The sequence below is a fragment of the Marmota monax genome, unplaced genomic scaffold (assembly GCF_021218885.2).
Source record: "Marmota monax isolate L192 unplaced genomic scaffold, Marmota_monax_Labrador192_F-V1.1 WCK01_AAM20220418_F8-fsc00263, whole genome shotgun sequence".
In the NCBI taxonomy this organism is placed as follows: Eukaryota; Metazoa; Chordata; class Mammalia; order Rodentia; family Sciuridae; genus Marmota; species Marmota monax.
The window spans coordinates 908,429-927,465 of record NW_026693408.1 but is presented as its reverse complement, the minus strand read 5'-3'; the positions used below and the strand labels follow the sequence as shown (position 1 = coordinate 927,465).

At 45.2% G+C, this 19,037-nt stretch overlaps 1 protein-coding gene across 2 annotated transcripts; it reads left to right on the top strand.

Moving 5' to 3' along the window:
* Positions 1–15,795: 15,795 nt before the first annotated feature.
* Positions 15,796–18,760, top strand: Ltc4s (leukotriene C4 synthase). Of its 2 annotated transcripts, none has more exons than XM_058583359.1 (5): positions 15,796–15,913; positions 17,852–17,951; positions 18,056–18,126; positions 18,214–18,286; positions 18,495–18,760. In XM_058583359.1, the coding sequence occupies exons 1-5, from the start codon at positions 15,856–15,858 to the stop codon at positions 18,637–18,639; spliced, it is 447 nt and encodes a 148-aa protein (XP_058439342.1). In that variant the 5' UTR covers positions 15,796–15,855; the 3' UTR covers positions 18,640–18,760. The 2 variants fall into 2 exon arrangements, with proteins under 2 accessions (XP_058439342.1, XP_046313036.1); XM_046457080.2 differs by having other exon boundaries at positions 18,205–18,286.
* Positions 18,761–19,037: the final 277 nt, after the last annotated feature.

The following is a 19,037-nucleotide window of genomic DNA, read 5'->3' as shown; positions in this document are numbered from 1 at the left end:
TGAAATCATGCAGACTGTGTTTCCTGCATGATTTGTTACATTAGAAATCAATCACCTTAAGGTATATAGAACCCCTCTCCGACCTGTCAACAATTTCAAAATTAAAAGGCACACTTATAAATATCTCAGAGGCCAAAGAAGAAAGCACAAGAAAAGTAAATAAAAAGTGCTTTGCACTAAGTGATAATAAAAGCTTAAAATACCAGGATCTTGGGGCTGTGGTTGTGGCTTAGTGGTAGAGCACTTGCCTAGCATGTGTGATGCACTGGGTTCGATTCTCAGCACCGCATATAAATAAATAAAATAAAGGTCCATCAACAACTAATAAAAATATTTTTTAAAATATCAGGATCTCTGGGATGAAACCGTCCTTAGATGAACATTTATAACTTAAAGTACTTGTATCAGGAAGAAGCTAGAATAATAATTAAATTATTTTCAAATTATGTAGTAGGAAGAAGAAAAGAGTAGGAGCAGAAATATATAAAATAGACAAGAAATAATACAGCTAAAATGTGATTAAAAAAATAAACAAGTCTAGTTAAGAAAAAAGCAAGAACACAAAAATTAATATCAATGGAAATGGAGCTATCAAAATAACCCTATAAATGCTAAAAATATATTAAGGTGATATTACAACTGTATATCAGCATATGTGATAGCTTACATAACATGGTCTACATTAGAGAAGGATCTGTGTGCTGCTGAGAAGAAAGTGTATTCAGTCACTGGTGGATGTAAGACTCTACATTTGTTAAGTCTAAATTATCAATTGCATTTATTACTTCTATAGCTTCTTTATTTAGTTTTTGTTTGGAGGATCTATCCAGTGGTGACAGAGGCATGTTAAAGTCGCCCAGTATTATTGTGTTGTGGTCTATTTGATTCTTGAAATTGAGAAGGGTTTGTCTGATGTACGTAGATGCTCCATTGTTTGGGGCACAAATATTTACAATTATTATGTCTTTTGATGTAAAATTCCCTTAAGTAGTATGGAATGTCCTTCTTTGTCCCTTCTGATTAACTTTGACTTAAAGTCCACTTTATCTGGTATGAGGATAGAAACCCCACCAGGGTGTGGTTCTGCCTGTATGGAGTCTTCAGGAGCACCCCCAGCTGGGGTGACTTGCTGAGAAGTCTCTGAAGCCTCAGCAGTCGTTGTACTTACAGCCACAACATTATGGCCAAAGGACACTGGGAAAAATCAGCAAAGGAGAAAGAGGTTCAGGGGTGAAGTCTGGGAAAGACCAGCTTCTAAGACCACTTCCCTGTGGCGTCACACAGGACATGCTTCATTCCCACAGCAATGAGTTGTGGCCACACATGTGAAATGTTGCCAAACAGGGAATCTCATTAGAGACTCAGTGCCTGGGATTTTTTTTTTTTTTGAGGGGGTGTAGGGTGGAGGTCAAACCCAGGACCTCATGCATGGGAAGCATGTGCTCTACTACTGAGCAACACCCAAGCTACCCAGGACTGTTATTGGAGACTAGTCATGTAGACACCTTCTGCCTGGCCTGAACCAATACTCTGAACTCCAAATAAGAAAGCAGATGTTTGACCTAAACCATTTTGTTTATCCAAGGAGTTTAGGCTCAGTGAGTTTTTCTTATCCATTAACGATGGGAACCTTCCTGAAATCTACATTCCCAACACCAACCACAGCTTTTCCAGGGATAGCAGAGTCAGCCTGTTATGTTCCTCTTTTTTTTTTTTTTTGTGGTTGTTTTTTTGTTTTACGGTCCAGGAAAATGAACCAATGGGTGCTCTATCTCTGAGCTACACCCATAACCCTTTTTATTTTTTGAGACAGGAAGTTTCCCAAACTAGCCTTGAACTTGCTATCCTATGGCCTTAGCCTCCCAAGCAGCTGGATTATAGGCATGTACCACTGTGTTTAGCTTTTTTCCTCTTTTTTGAACATTGCCAAGTATGACCATTTTAACAATATATCCAGAAACCAGGAAAATTATCCCAGGAGTCTTGGTTCAAGTGAATCCTTGAACTCTTTTGGTCTAGAACTCTTTTGGGAAGGACTTGGATGCAAGGAGACATGATAGTGCTTTTTGTACCTGCTATGATTTTTTTTTAAGAGAGAGAGAGAGAGAGAGAGAGAGAGAGAGAATTTTTTAAATATTTATTATTTAGTTTTCAGCGGACACAACATCTTTGTTTGTATGTGGTGCTGAGGATCGAACCCGGGCCGCACGCATTCTAGGCGAGCGTGCTACCGCTTGAGCCACATCCCCAGCCCCCTGCTATGATTTTGACAGTTTAAGTGTCACCCCCAACCTTTCATGTTCCCCAGTATAGTGGTGTTAAGATGGTGGAGATTTTCAGAGATAGAACTTTAACAGGGGTCCTTGCAGGTGTCAAATGAAATGTGATTAGATCATGGGCACATCCTTGAAATGGATTAATGCAGGTTTTGTGGAACTGGGTTAGTTCCCTCCAGAAGAGGTTATTGTAAAAAATAGTGAGGCTGGCTTCTCCCCAGTCTCTTGCTTCCTGTTTCACCATGTGATCTCTTCCACATGCAAGCCGATGTGATGCCATCTGATAGGAGGCTCACTGGAGCCAATACCATGTTCTTGAACCTCCAGAACTGTGAGCAAAATAAACCCCTTTTCTTTATGAAACATCCAGCCTCAAGTTGTTGTTGTTGTTGTTTAGTACTAGGGATTGAACTCGACCATTAAGCTACATCCCCAGCCCTATTTTGTATTTTATTTAGAAACAGGGTCTCACTGAGTTGCTTAGTGCCTTTCTTTTGCTGAAGCTGGCTTTGGACTTGCGATCCTCCTGTCTCGACCTCCCAAGCTGCTGAGATTACAGGCATGTGCCACAGAGCCTGGTCAGCCTCAAGTATTTTGTTATAGCAAAACAAAATAGATTAAGATAGTCCCTAAGTATTAGTGTCAACTCAGTCTCTATACTAGCAATCCTCAAAGATCTGGATATTCCATTTTCTCTGGTGTATACCATTTATCAAGGCAATAAGGAATGCATCAAGGCACAAGAATTGTTCAAAAGCCCCTCATGGCCATCTTCTGTAGCACAGGATCAATGATAGGTGATGCTATTACAGAATTGGTTTCCACTGGATGAGAACCAGAACTAACAGAGGTCAGGTGGCACCACACAATTGTAAGGAACCAGGTTTGCAATATTAGAAAGGCAGGCTCTAAGGTGTTTTTATAGAATGTATGGTATTCCTAGAGACAAGAAAGATGAGCGGTGGCAAGGGACCATGGCTTACCCTCAACTTACAATGTGGTTACATCCCTGTAAACCCATTGTAAGCTGAAACACACCAAATGCACCTAACATACGGCACACCCTGGCTTAGCAATACAGTACACTGTGGGGTATCATCTGTTTCCTCCCGTGATCACATGGCTGACTAGGGGCTGTGGTTCACTGTACTGCTGCTGCCCAGCCTCCTGAGAGAGGAGCTGTCCTCATAGTGCCAACCCAGGAAAAGATCCAAACTCAAAATTCAAAGTTTGGTTTCTATTGAATGTGTTTCACTTTGACATCATTATAAAGTTGAAAAATTCTGAGTGGAACCATTGCAAGTCAGGGACTGACTACATAACCATGAGATCAATCAAGAATGGATAAACGAGCTGGGCTTAGTGATGCCCACCTGTAATCCCAGCTACATGGTGGGCTGAGGCAGGAGGATCACAAATTTGAGGGTTGTCTGGGCAACTTAGTAAGACTCCACCTCAGGGCTGGGATTGTGGCTCAGCGGTAGAGCGCTCCCCTAGCACGGACAGGACCCTGGTTCGATCCTCAGCACCACATACAAATAAAGGCATTGTGTTGTAACCATCTACACCTAAAAAATAAATGTTTTTAAAAAAAAGACTCCATCTCAAAAAATCTAAGAGACTGGGAATATAACTCTGTGGTAGCGCACCTTTGAGCTTAATCCCCAGTAACTTAAAAAATAAATGAAGGGTAAACAGAAACCCAGTTGTTATGGTTTAAATCTGGAATGCCTCCCAAAAGTTCATGTGTTAAAAGAATGGTCCCCAATTCAGCAAGGTTCAGAGGTGGGGCTCTTAGGCAGTGATTGCATCATGAGGGCTCTGACTTCATCAGCGTGTTAATCTGAATGTACCACTAGGAAGGGGACCTAGCTGGGTGAAGTAGGTCACTAGTAGAGTGTGCAAAGGTTTAGTTTCTCTCTCCCTCCTCTTCATCTTCTCTTTCGTTCCCTCTCTAGGCTTTCTAGACTGCATGAGCTGATAGCTTTCTTCACCGTGGCCCTTCTGCCATGATGTTCACCTCACCTCAAGGTCTAATGGAGTGGCCCAACCAGGAACTGAACTCGGAAACTGTGGGACAAAATAAGCTTTTCCTCCTTATTTGTTTATTGTAAGTTGTTCTTGTCAGGTGTTTTAGTCACGGTGATGAAAAGCTGAGTAATACACGAGTGGAAACTCAGGATCACTAGCCCAGTTTCCAGATGGAATCAGTTCTATGGCAAATACTTCCCCCATTCTGCCTACGGGGATATACACCTGTTTACACAGGCAACTGTTTTCTTACTGTCCAGTTTTGAGATTTCTTCATACACTCTGGGTTAAAAGGTCTTTTATCAGATATATGTTTTTTTTTTTTTTTTGCAAGAATTTTCTCCAAGTCTGTGACTTATCTTTTCGTTCTCTTACCAGCATGATTTGAAGAGCAAAATTTTAAAACAATTTTTTTTTTTTATTTTTTGGCACTGGGGATTGAACCCAGGGGTGCTTTATTACCGAGGCACATCTTAGCCCCTTTTATTTTATTTTGAGACTGGGTCTCACTAAGTTGCCCAGGCTGGCCCTTGAACTTGCAATCCTGCCTCAGCCACCCAAGTGGCTAGGATTGTAGGTGTGTGTCACCACACCCAGCAAAAGTTTTAAATTTTGGTGAAGTTCAATTTGCTTTTTTTTAAAAATACATTTTATTGACAAATATAGGATAACATTTTTTTAAAGGAAGGAATTTTTTTAATACCTTTATTCTATTTATTCATTTGTATGTGGTGCTAAAGATCGAACCCAGGGTCTCTTATGTGCTAGGCAATCACTCTACCACTGAGCTATCGCCCCAGCCCCTCAATTTGCTTTTTTAAAAATACAGATCATTGCTGCCCTATCTAAGAACCCTTTTCTAACCCAGGAAGAGTTTCTCCTGTGTTTATTTTCTAGAAGTTTGATAGTTTTAGCTTTTATATTTAGATCTACGGTTCATTTGGAAGTAACTTTTGCATATGAGAGAATTGTGGATTTCAGGTTGTTTGTTGTGTAGGAATGTTCAGTTGTCCCAGCAGCACTTGTCGAAAAGGCTATCTATTCTCAACTACAGTGTGTCTGCTTGGTCAAAAAGTAATTATCCAGAGCTGGGGTTGTGGCTCAGTGATACTTGCCTTGCATGTGTGAGGCACTGGGTTCAATCCTCAGCACTACATAAAAAATAAATAAACAAAATAAAGTCATTGTGTTCATCCACAACTAAAAAATATATTTTTTTAAAAAGTAATTATCCATGGGGCTGGGGATATGGCTCAAGCTGTAGCGCGCTCGCCTGGCATGCGTGTGGCCCGGGTTCGATCCTTAGCACCACATACAAAAAAAAAGTAATTATCCAGGGGCTAGGGATATAGCTTAATTGTTAGAGCGCTTGCCTCGCATGCACAAGGTCCTGGGTTCAATCCCCAGCACCATTAAAAAAAAAAAAAGCAATTATTCAGCTTGGTGCAGTGGTGGCACATGCCTATAATCCAAGCAATTCGGGAGGCTAAGGCAGGTGGATCACAAGTTCAAGGCCAGCCTCTGCAACTTTGTGAGGTCCTGCCTCAAAATAAACAAATAAAAAGGGCTGGGGATGTTGCTCATTGATGAAGCACCCTTGGGTTCAATCCCCAGTACCAAATAAATAAATAAATAAATATCCAGGGCTGGGGGTGTGCCTCAGTGCTAGAGCGCTTACATGAGTAAGGCCCCGAGTTTGATCCCCAGCAACACACATACAAAAATTAACTGATTAGGATTCATACATGCATGGGTTTATTTCTGGACTCCCTCTGCTATTCTACTGCCCTGTCTCACTTCATGATATGTTTTGATTACTGGTATGTCTTGTGCTAGGTGTTGCTGTGCCAAGGGGACTTCATATACTGCTATTAATGCCTCCATGCTAGGTGTGCATCAATGACCCTGCTTTGAAGAAGAAGCTAAAGAGGGGGAGAGAGGAGGAAAAGAAGGCAGAGGAGGAGGAGGAGGACCCTAGGTGGTTCAACTCATTCACGGAGCTGAAGTGCCAGGCATTTCCTAAATTCTAAGAGAGCACAATGCTGAGAATGACAGACACAGCTCTGACTCTCACAAAGCTGCCAGACTATGAAAGTCACTCAGCCCTGGGTTCCAGTTCCTGTCACCTCAGCTGCTGCTTTTGCCGAGCGGAGTCCCCAGAGTGCACCCTTAACACAATAACCTCAGCTCAGCTGCCTTGTTAGAGTTGTCTCCAAGTTTCCTCTATATCAGACAAAATTCTGGATGTGTTTGAGCTTTCCTGTGATGTTCTCTGTCTCACTTGACTTCCAGATGCACTGTTCTGTTTAGAAGTTCCACCCAAAAGACCAGGGAGGCAGGTAGGAGCTTTCTGTGCATCCCTTTAGGAGGTAACAGTAGCTATGAGGAAAGCTCCATTTGAAAAAGTTCAGGAGGCGATAACCGCTTCCCTCAGAAGCTTTGCGTTGCTGTGACCAAAATACCCTACTAGAACAATTTAGAGGAGGAAAAGTTTAGTTGGGGCTCACAGTTTTAGAGGTCTCAGTCCTCAGAAGGCTGACTCCTTTGCCTTGGGCCTGAAGGGAGGCAGCGAATCACCGCCCAATGATAGGAGGGGAAAGCTGCTCTGGACACGGCGGGGTCAGGAAGCAGAGAGAGGGGTTGAGGGAGAGGCCACAGGGAAAAGGCACCCTTCCAGGGCACACCCCCGGTGACTCACCTCCTCCAGCCACATCCCAACAGCCTACAGTCCTCCTAGTCAGTTCATTCAAACTAGGATGGACTGATTAGGTCACGGCTCTCACAACCCAGCCATTTCACTTCTGAATGTTCCTGCATGAATACAGGAGATTTTGGGGGGCAGCTCATATTCAAACCATAACAGTTACCCTTCAGTTCTCACCCGTTGGATTTAGGAGCTGTGACTGATCCCTACCTAGAACCGTGATATCATCAGAGGCTGCAAAATGATGGGGTTTTGTTTTTCATGTGCCAGTCACCGTTTGTCAGGTTTCAGTTCTGAGGTATGAACGTGTTCAGGAAAGACGAACTTCCTCATGGCAGACAGCTGAGCCAAGGAGGCCGTGGCCAGGAGTGCAGTGTGTCCCCCACACTGGACCCCTTCAGTGGTGCTTGCTTTATTACTCACTTTTGAGTCCCTTATTTAAAAAAAAAAATGGCAGTAGCTGAAAAGCCTGTCAACTGCCAGGCCACATTCACTCCCGGAAACACAGTACAAGCTGCTTTTCTTCCCCTTGGTGTGCTCGGTGCAGTGCTGGTAGAAACCTCCTTGAAACACTCCAACAATGCCTTTAGGGGTAAAATCCTATATCAGACTTATGTTGGTGGTTTTCTAGTTGGACATCTATGAGTTCTTTCTACATCACTGGCATAATCGGAGCCATTTTGGGGTCCTGGAGTCCACTCTCAAATGATGGTTTTTAAATTCATATATATATATATACATATATATAATATATATTAATTTAATATATAAAATATATATTAGATTCATATATATGAAATATACATATTTCATCTAAAAAGAAAAAATTTCCCCTCATCAGTTATTTACTCTGATATATAGTTAGGATTTTTTTTGGCAGTGCCCTGTAGATGCCAGGCAAACAATCTACTGGCTGAGCTATATCCCCAGCCCTGATATACAGTTAGAACAAGCAAAGTGTGATAAATGCTTATTTCTCTCCCTTTATTTGTCCATTTTTAAAAAAAATATTTTTAATTTTAATGGATCTTTTATTTTATTTATTTATTTATTTGTTTGTTTATTTATGTGTTGAGGATTGAACTCAGGGCCTCACACATGCCAGGCAAGCACTCTACCACTGAGCCACATCCCCAGCCCTATTTGTCCATTTTTGGAAGAATGAGTCCTTTAGCAACTTTCAAAGGTGGTCAGTTAGGTTTTTAAGTATCATTACAAATTCATGAATGTTTATACTTATATATTTGAGATGTCTCAATAAATCACAATCATAATTCTTTTTTTTTAATCCCCAGCCCTATATTGTATTTTATTTAGAGACAGGGTCTCCCTGAGTTGCTTAGCACCTCACCATTGCTAAGGCTGGCTTTGAACTGGTGATCCTCATGCCTCAGCCTCCTGAGCTGCTGGGATGACAGGAGTGTGCCACTGCCCGAGGCCACAATCATCATTCTTTATCAAAGCACAAATTGTCCCTTCTAGTCTGTGATTTTAAAACCAACATTGAAATTACAGGTTTTAAGCCCAGAGCAAGTAAGAATACCTAGCCAGAATTTAATTGCGCTGCTTTATATTTGTACCAAATAATATTGATTTTATTTTAATGATGGTGACAAAGTTTCCTTTTTTGTCTTTAGGTACTGGGGAGTGAACTGAGTGCTTTACCACTGAGAGCTATATCTCCATTTTTTTTTTTTTGAGACAGTGTATTACTAAATTGTTGAGGCTGACCTCAAAATTGCTACCTTACTATCTCAGCCTCCAGAGTTGCTGGGATTACAGGTTGAGACAAAGTTTAAAATATTTTAAGATAGCAGAAAGGTCAGTAGAGCAGAGAGAAGGGAACAGGTGGATGGAAGAAAGGAGGGGAAAGGGGATTCTTGGGGACTGAATTAGAACAAATCTATTTCATGCTTTTATAATTATGTCAAAATGAATCCTATTGTTATATATAACTAAAAAGAACTAATAAAAAAATAAATTAAGCTCTGCATCGTGGCCCATGCCTGTAATTCCAGCCACTTGGGAAGCTGAGACAGGAGGATTCCGAGTTCAGCCTCAGCAATTTAGTGAGGCCTTGAGCGACTTAGGGAGACCCTGTCTCAAGAAAAATAAAAAATAAAAATAAAAAGGGTTGGGAATGTGGTTCAGTGGTTGAGTGCCCCTGGATTCAATCCCTAGTATCTTAAAAAAAAAAAAAAAAGATTTTAAGAAAAAAAAATGTTAGTAAACTTCAATAAAGGCTAACTGCCACAATTCAAGACTAAATTAGTCAGGGTCACTCCAGATGAATTGGGCTGGTGCTGAACAATCACACAGATGATACAGAAAGTACTTTTTTCTTGGGGTTCAGTGATGGCTCCTCAGCCCCAGCTCCCACATGGGAACCAAGAGAAGCAGACGAAGAAAGAAAGAGCATGCCTGAAACCATCCTATTTATTGAGGGGAGCTGTTCCATAGAACATTCCATCCAAAAAAAGGTCAGGGGTAGTATTACAAAGAAACAAGAAAGCAGCCCACACCCATTGGGTAATGCCCACTCCCATTGCTTAACTCTGCTGCAGAGATGAGGATCCACCTGTCTCTCTGCGAAGTGAAGCTAGTCTCCACATTTCCATTGCTCAAAGCTAGGGGGCGCTCAGCTCCTATGTGGCAGCTCCCAACAACTAACAAACAGAATCTGGCAACATCTAAAAAGGATTATACACCACGACCAAGTGGTAATTATACCAAGAATGGAAGTTGGGTTAACCTTTAAAAACAAACAAACAAACAACAACAACAAAAAAAAACACAGCTGAATATGGTATTGCACCTGTAATCCCAGCAACTCAGAAGGCTGAGGCAGGAGGATCAAAGTTCAAGGCCAGCCTCAGCAATTTAGTGAGGCCCTAAGCAACTCAGTGAGGCACAAAAAAAGGAGTGGAGATGTGACTCAGTGTTTTAGCACCCCTGAGTTCAATACCCTGTGCCTATACACACACAGATATCTGTATCTATCTATATATCAATGAATGAATACATAATCTTAATAGATTAAAGACAGTATCAAAATCACAAAAGATAAAGAGACTGAGAAGCTGGGTAATGGTCCCAATTGGAGTAAATTAAGGACACAAGATAGCTAAATGCAAAAGAGAATGCTGGACCAGAAGAGGAACATTATGGAACAACTGTTGAAATTTGAATAAGGTCTATGCTATGTTTTTTTTAATTGATTTTATTTTTTAAAAAAATACAAGACAACAGTGGAATGCATTACAATTCTTATTACACATATAGAGCACAATTTTTCATATCTGTATATAAAGTATGTTCACGCCAATTTATGCCTTTATACATGTACTTTTTTGCATTATAATTCTTTTTTAATTTTTTTATTTTTTCTTTAGTTGTCAATGGACCTTTATTTTTTTATTTTTATGTGGTGCTGAGAATTGAACCCAGTGCCTCACACATGCCAGGCAAGCACTCTACCACTGAGCTACAGCCCCAGCCCCTGCATTACAATTTTTAATACACATACATACCACAATTTTTCATATCTCTGTTTGTATATAAGGTATGTTGACACCCAATTCAAGTCTTCATACATGTACTTTGTATAATGATGTCCTTCACATTCCACCATCCTTGCTAATCCCCTGCCCCCTCCTTTTGCCTCCCACCCCACTTCCCTATCTAGAATCAATCTAATCCTCCCATGCTCCCCCTCCCTACTCCACTATGAGTCACCCTCCTTATGTTATGGTTGAATGATGTTTGTCCTCCCTACCCAACTCTTGCAGGAGCTGAATTTCCCAAATCTCATGTTAATGGTATTAAGAGGGTAGAAATTAATTGGATTATAGTGTGTAGAGGTGAGGCACTGGGGGAGTGAATATGTTAGATTATTCATTAGAGTAGAGTCCTCGTGATTTAATCCCTGTTAATTTAATAAGGAAAGAAAGCAAGACCAGACACACACACAGAGACATACCATACTCATGCTGTGATGTTATATAGCCAAGAAGGACCCTCAGCAAAACCTGCATCATGCTATTTGAATGTCTAGCCTCCAAAACTGTGAGCTAAATAAACTTCGTTTATCTACAAAATGTCCTGCCTCAGGTATTTTGTTGTAGTAATGAAAAGTTAATAGTCTGTAGATTAGTTAATAGTCTTATATCAATGTTAATTTACGGGCTTTGATAATTTTATTGTTGCTATAAGACGGTGGAGGGCTTAGGGGTATAGCTCAGTGGTAGAAAACTTTTCTAGCATGAAAGAGGCCCTGGGTTCAATTCCCAGCACTGAAAGAAAAAAAAATGTCAACATTTGAAGAAAATAGGTAAAAGGTATGCAAACATTATTTGTAATTTTTTTTTTTAATTGGTGGAGCTGGGGATTGAACCCAGGGCTTTGTGCATGCTAGGCAAGCATTCTACCAACTAAGCCGTATACCAGCCCTTATTTACAAACATTTAAACACATCTTTATTGAGGTATCATTTATATACCACAAAATTCATCTATTTTAAGCATACAACTCAATCATTCTTATTAAATTTACCAACTTGTTCAAACACTACCACAAGCTGGTTTTAGAACATTTTCATCATTCCGATAAGGTCCCTCATGCTCTCAGCTGTAGGCAACCACTGGCCTGTTTTATGACTTTACGGAGTTGCCTTTTCTGGACATTTCATGTAAATAGAATCTGTGGTCTTTTGTGTTTCTCAAAGTCTCTGTACTCTTTCAATGGGACAGTTACTGAAATTTAAATAAAATCTGTAAAATGGCTTGAAGATATCAATGTGAAATCTCTTGGTTTACATAATTATACGATGCTTATACTATATATCTTTTTAAAATATTTTTTAGTTGTAGATGGACTTAATAACTTTATTTATTTATTTATTTATTTATTTTTATGTGGTGCTGAGGATCAAACCCAGTGCCTCACATGTTCGAGGCAAGTGCTCAACCACTGAGCCCCAGCCCCAGCCCATATACTTACTACTAGAGGAGGCTGAGTGAAGAGGGTATTATTTTTGCAACTTTTTGTAAGTATAACATGGTTTCTGTATTTACATATTTATTTATTTGTACTTTACAGCTGAGGATCTATGTTGTGTACTGCTGCTGCTGGTCTATTGTATTTGCATTCTGATTCCTTTTCAACCTCATGGTTGAAAACCAGCAGGGCCTTTCTACGTCCCAGAGGCCCTTCAAGACCTCAGCATCCAGAAGGTTCTTCCTGGCCACGTGGGGGCTGAGGTCACACAGGGCAGGTTCTGCAGGAGCTCAGGGAGGAGCTTTCCCTTCCTGTTCACAGCCCTGGTGTCTCCAGGGCTTGACAGGAGGGCGGAGGGTGGGTGGCCAGTGCCTGGTGGACCTTGGACTGGCTCTTCCTGTCAGCCTGAGCATGGCCAACCCTAGACAGGGTCCTGAGAGTCTGGGCAACTCAGTGAAGGAGGTGAGCACAAAGGAGACTGAGACCCTGGACCCTGCCTGGACATCTGTCCAGGGACTTCCTCAGAATCTGCTGATGTCAGGCAACAGTTTCCTGTTATTAGAGCAGAGGGGATGTTCCTGGATGGGAGGACATCCAGGCCTCGGAGGAAATGAAAGCCTGGTGGAGAGAGGGTCTGAACTAAAGACCCAGACATGCCAGCAGGCCCATGGGTAAGCTCTGATATAATGCACCGAGAGACTCCAGAGGTGTGTAAAAGTTTACTAACAGGCATGTGGGCAACCACACAGTTCACAGAGACACATGGGGGCACAGCTGCCAGATCCTATGCTGGTGCCTGCCTAGCAGCATGTGCTCTGCCCTCCCTAATACAGGCCTTGGTAGTCTAGAGGGGAGACCAGAGCCGTAGGGGCTGCAGTCAGGGAAGGTTTGTTGTGGTGTGAACTGATAAATACAATCAGTAAGAGTGTAAGTTGTAGGTTATAGATTAGTAAAAAATATAGATTATAGATATAAGATTTTGATAAGTGAGATAAGACAATTATAAAGCAAGAACTGTCATAGGCGGGCCTAAGACTCCATTTTGCTGCCTTCTGTAAAAAAAAAAAAAAAAAAAAAAACTGTTACAAGAGCTGTTTCTGAGAAACTGAAATGAAAGCTGTTTTCTTATAATGTATGGTATTCTGTATTTTGTACCCTACAAAATGTACTCAACCCAGGATATGGTGGTCTTGGTGATCCAAGACTCTGAAGTAGATTCTCGCTCCCACTAATCACCTGCTTGAACTCAGGATAAGGTTGTCTGACACCTGCTCAAACCCAAGATGTGATTGAGTTGCTGTGCTAACTGCTGTTTTAGCTTCTATGATTGGCTTGCTTGCATGACGCTAAGGAAAGCCCCTGAGCTGTGGTTTTCGTCCTTAAATTCCCAAGACACAGGCCAGGAAATGGCTGTTCTCCCACAGAGCTTCAGTCTCTACAGGTGGGTGACAGTCCCTGGCCAGGTAAATAAAGTTCTCTTTGATTTGAATTTGGACTTAGAGTGTTTTCTGAAGTGGCTCCTTATAACAGGTTCAGGGGGCTGGGGATGTGGCTCAAGCGGTAGCGCGCTCGCCTGGCATGCGTGCAGCCCGGGTTCGATCCTCAGCACCACATACAAACAAAGATGTTGTGTCCGCCGAAAACTAAAAAATAAATATTAAAAAATAAATAAATAAATAACAGGTTCAGGGAGGAAGTGGGCTGAGTGGCAGAGAAGGCCCAAAGATGTGGCTGGCATTGCTCTCTGGCACTCAGACTCCTGGCTTCTATCAATCATCTTCCAGCCCTTGGCATAATTGCTCCTGTTAGATGTTGGCCTAAGTCAGGGGACAAGCATGAGGACCCACCCCTGACCTTGAAGAACTTGCAGGGCCCCCAGTTGGGGATCATCTGTTGTCTTGGGGATGATGATGAGCAAAGGGCAGTGACTATTGGCCAGGTGAGGAGACGGAGAAAGGGGTTCTGGGAGAGCCCAGCAGGCACAAAGTCCCCAGGTTGGAACCAGGGCTTGGGGACAACAAGAAAGGAGGCTAGCTGTGTGCTAAGCATGGAGCTTCCAAGGTCATATGACCCAGACATATTGAGACTCTCCTAGTGTGACCAGCCAGTGTGTGCATGTGGGAGAGCATCCTGGTGGCTCAAGACCTGGTGAAGTGGCAGTTACTCTGTCCCCTCCTTTTCCACAGCACAGCCAGGCTTGCTTGTGGCCTCCAATGGCCCCTACCTTTGTACCCTCAACCCTCAGTCTCTGGTATTACCAGCATGTCACCGAGCTGGCATGCCTTTGCATCTGTATCAATATGGAATCTGTTACCACTGACCAAACCCACCTCGAAACAGCTTTAGTCAAAAAGAGAAGTGACATTTCACAAAACTGAAAAGACTGGCTGGGTATAAGGGAACACGCCTGTGATCCCAGCTACTCTATTCTGTGGTTGAGGCAGTAGGATCGCAAGTTCAAGGGCAGCCTTGGCAATTTAGCAAGACCCTGTATCAAAATAAAAAATCAAAAGTGCTGGAGATGTAGCTCAGTGGTAGAGTAAGTACCTCAAGGTTCAGTCCCAAGTATCACAAAACAACAACAACACAACCCTGAAAAGGCCTGGGAGAGCATGGCAGGCAAGGTGAGCCCCAGGGACTCCCGCAAGCCGGAGTCCTCTGGTGCCCTTGGCAGTCTCTCTCCCAACTCTAAACTTCCTTGCCCAAATTGCTAATGAATTTTCCAGAATCACATCTCACCATCTTGAGTCAGCCTTGGCTCACACAGTTTTGTTTTTTGATACCAGGAGTTGAACCCAGGAGCGCTTAACATCTGAGCCTATCCGCAGCCCTTTCTGTATTTTATTTTGAGATAGGGTCTTGCTAAGTTGCTGAGACTGGCTTTGAACTTGTGATTCTCCTGTCTCAGCCTTCCGAGCCTCTGGGATTACAGATACACACCACTGTGCCTGGCTGGCTCACAGTTTTGGCTCACTTGTCCATCTCAAGGCCTGGGAGGGGCAAGAGTCAGTTCTGTCCAGATCACAGGACTGAAGTGTGGGGAGGATTGGGGCCTCAGAAAAGTGAGAAATGTTATCCTGAGCTAACTGGGATGCTGGGCAGAAAAAGCCAGATGACTGCTTGGGGTCAGAGACTCCCAAGTAAGAAGACCCACCCTGCCAGCCAGGAGGCCTTGGGAGAAGAATTCCCTCCATGGCCCAAGGTAGGATGGCCCTTGTGCATAGAGGCTACCAGGATGGCAGGCATGATGTTACCTGAAAGGAGCAAGAACATGGCTAGGCCTAGTGTGACTGGGGGCACTTGGACTTCATTATGAGGCCAGAGGAAGCTGGGAAAGTTACAGTCATTGTTGTTTAAGGTTGTACACTACTGAACAGCCCTGGTTAGAGGTGGAGAAATAGGTAAGTGTGGGTATGGGTGGGTGGGGGAATCAGGGCTGGGAGCCTGGGAGCCTGGAGTCTAGGACTTGGGAAGAAGGGGGAGTCTGAAGGGCCATCTGGGACCAGCTAAGGGTGCAGAGCAAGGGAAAAACTGTGGGGGAACAAAATAACTGGACATAACCCAGCGCTGAAGCAGGCCTGAGTGGACAGCTTGGGCTCTGTCAGCACAGAACCAGTCATGGAAGGGGCAAGAAGAACTAGAGAAGTGGCCAGACTGTCCCCAGTTCTGGCTTCCGCCCTTCCAGCTAGCCTAGGCTCCCTGCCTTTGTGGTTACTCCCCCGCTATGCACCTCCCTCCACTGAGAAGGGGTGGAGTGGGTGCTGAGCTGCTCTTCCTCTCTGGGGCCCGCCTCTGAGCAGCAGACGGGCTGATAAGAACTCTGCAGCTAGCCCTTCCACTACTGGCACCATGAAAGACGAGGTGGCTCTTCTGGCCAGTGTTACCCTCCTGGGAGTCCTGCTGCAAGGTAGGATGGCTCCTATCTGGAAGTGGGTAGGCCTCAGACCCATGCAATTTGTCTTCTATCTTCCAGACCCTGGGAAAGGGGTGGGGGTCCCAGACCTGGGTGAAGGGCAGAGGGTTACCTCCAGCCTAGGCTCCTATTGCCAAGGCCCACACTTTTCCAGAGTCACTGGAGACTTGCATGCCCTAGGGCCTGAGTTCTGGTTGAGAGGCTCACTTGGATTTTCATAAGGTAGTGAAGGGAAAGCTGTGGGGGGTGTCTGCAGGACAAGCTGTGAAACTCTGGGCAGTTACCAACACTGAGAGGGATGGATGAATAAGGGGGACAAGCAGCAAAAAGGAAAAAGACTGCTGAGGGACAACTGAAGTAGGCATGCTAGGTGCTGGCTTGGGGATGGGGGTTGGTGGCCTCTTAGCCAGCATAAGAAGCCTGGAAGAGGGCAGGACTCCCAAAGGATCCTAGTGTGGTATCCAACTGTGTGGAGCTGTAGGACTTGGGGGTGGGAGAGCACCTAGATGAATGGGGGGACCACTCATGACTGTACCCTTCATTCTTGGGAGAAGAATTCCATCCATGGCCCAAGGTAGGATGGCCCTTGTGTATAGAGGATGGCAGGCCATGGGCTTAGAGCAACTGATCTCTGCCCTTTCCAGTGTCCCTCTCTGGGAATCCCAAGAAGTGCCCATTCCCTTGCCCTTCCTTCAAAGGCACCTTCCACACTGGGACCATGCAGACCTGGACAGGATTGAAACCTGCTCCCTAGACCCCGAAAGGTGCCTGACTTTGATGCTTTTCTCAGACTGGCCTTAGACACATTCCTGGGCCAGATATCTCTGCTGCTTGAGGACACCATTGCCCCAGCAATATGAGGGCTAAGATATGGCACAGTCTGTGCTGAGGTCCTGAAAGGACTAAACAGGCAGGTCAACTTGACCTCTAGCATCACAAACAAGATGGGTCCCCAACTTCTTCTCAAGTAGCCACAGGTTTAGCTCCATAATCTACATTGTGCTGGCATGGTCACCCCTTAGCATCCACAGTACACTTGGAATGGGATATGTCTACAAAGGGCCTGGCACCAAAGGCACTAGGGCCATGGAACTCACCGGGAGACAAGCCTGTGTATGAGGTCAGGACCTGGCCTAGACCTCTGCACACTGCAAAAGAAGGGCCACACTGCAAAAGAAGGGCCACACTGCAAAAGAAGGGCCCCTATGGCCAGCTCACCTTCTGCACCTTTCCTGGGCATCTTGGAGTTAGGCTGGGAAAGTCCCGGCTGCAATTACTTGGGAGCAGGAAAGAAGCATCTGTAAGATTTAGGGTTGAATCCATAATGTTTGAACAGAAAAATAGACTGGAGCCTATGCCACAGTTTGGTAGGCCTTGGGACACAGGCTTGAGTGACCCAAGCTTTAAGCAGCATCAGGGGGCCCTTTCTGGGTGATTTGAGTGAACATGGTCTCTTAGCCACTAGGGTGTGCTTCCTTGCATTTGGAGGAATAGAGTTTAATTCTACCTCAGCCTCCTCCCCCACATCTCATCACTCCCACCCCCTACCCCGGCCCACCGGTGGCACTTCCTGTCCAGAGACTAGAAAGCTGAAGTCCATGCCTAGAGAGTAGAAGTTGGGCATTTGCCTAAGTTTTGCAAGTCAAATTGTTCAGGAGCAAAGTCTCATGTGGCCTTTCCCACCAACAGATGGCACCACTCACGAGGCAGAAAGGACAGGGCCTTTCCCTGCCCATAGCTTCAGCCCTGCCCTCCCCATTAAGCATCCTTGATGCAGCCGGCAGACGGGTCTGATAGGAGATTCTCGTGGAATGGAGTTAGAGGGGAATCGTTCTGCGTGAAGAAGGGAAAGTGCAGGGTGAGACAAGAGAAGGCATCCTCACAAGTCTGCGGGGCGTCCAGACCTGACTCTGGCCTCCCCTCTGCTCCCAGCCTACTTCTCTCTGCAGGTGATCTGGGCGCGCAGGGCTTTCCGCGTGTCCCCGCCGCTTACCACCGGTCCGCCTGAGTTCGAGCGCGTCTACCGAGCCCAGTGAGGAGCGGAGGGAGGACGCGGAGAGAGTAGCGAGAATGAGGCGGATTAGGGTCAGAGGACCAACCAGACCGGCGGTCTCATCTACCCCGCCTCCTCCACAGGGTTAACTGCAGCGAGTACTTCCCGCTGTTCCTCGCAATGCTCTGGGTCGCTGGCATCTTTTTCCACGAAGGTCTGGGGGCAGGAGATGGGCGCTGCAGTGGGTCCCCTGGGGTCCCAGCGCCAGCAAGCACACCTGTCACTCTCGCAGGCGCGGCAGCTCTGTGTGGTTTGGTCTACCTGTTCGCGCGCCTCCGCTACTTCCAGGGCTACGCGCGCTCGGCGCAACTAAGGTGAGAACCCGGGCGGGACTCCCAGTAAAGCCGTTCTGGGGAAAGATCGCTCATGGGCAAGGTTCTGAAGGCCCGGGCCCTTGGCAGATAGCTGGCCAACGGCTCGCCAGGCGGTGCCTTAACCCTGAGCGGAGAGGGTGGACAGGTCTGGTGCGTGAGCTGGAAAGAGGCGGAGCCTCCTCCTGCACCCGCTGAGCTTGGCCCGCAGGTTGGCCCCCCTGTACGCGAGCGCTCACGCGCTCTGGCTGCTTGTGGCGCTGGCTGCCCTCGGACTGCTCTTCCACTTCCTCCCGGCCACCTTGCAAGCTGCGCTTCTCAGACGGTTCCAGATGCTGCTGCCTATGATGACTTGAGAGGAAGGACAGCGGGTTGGCAAAGTTGGGAAGAGCCAGAGAGTCCAGGAGCAAAGGATGGTTGCCCACCCCTGCATCCCAGTGTCTAATTAAAGATTCCGTGACTGGTCCCCCAACTGCATTTTCTGGGTCGTGTGTGTGTGTGTGTGTGGGGGGGGCGCATCAGAGGCTGTAAAGCCTGCAGGGATTCAGCCGTTGGCGGTGGCAGTAGTGTTGGGGCTCGGAGGTATGGACGGGGCCACAGAGGAATGGACGGGGCCACAGAGGAAAGGGCTTCCCTTCCCTCTAAGCCCTTACCCCGCCCCCACGCATTTAGTGTTCTTTTCACCCGTGTCCCTCAAGCCTTCTTTCCCTTCCACTGACCTTGGCTACCTAATTCCTCATCTTCCCCCACACTG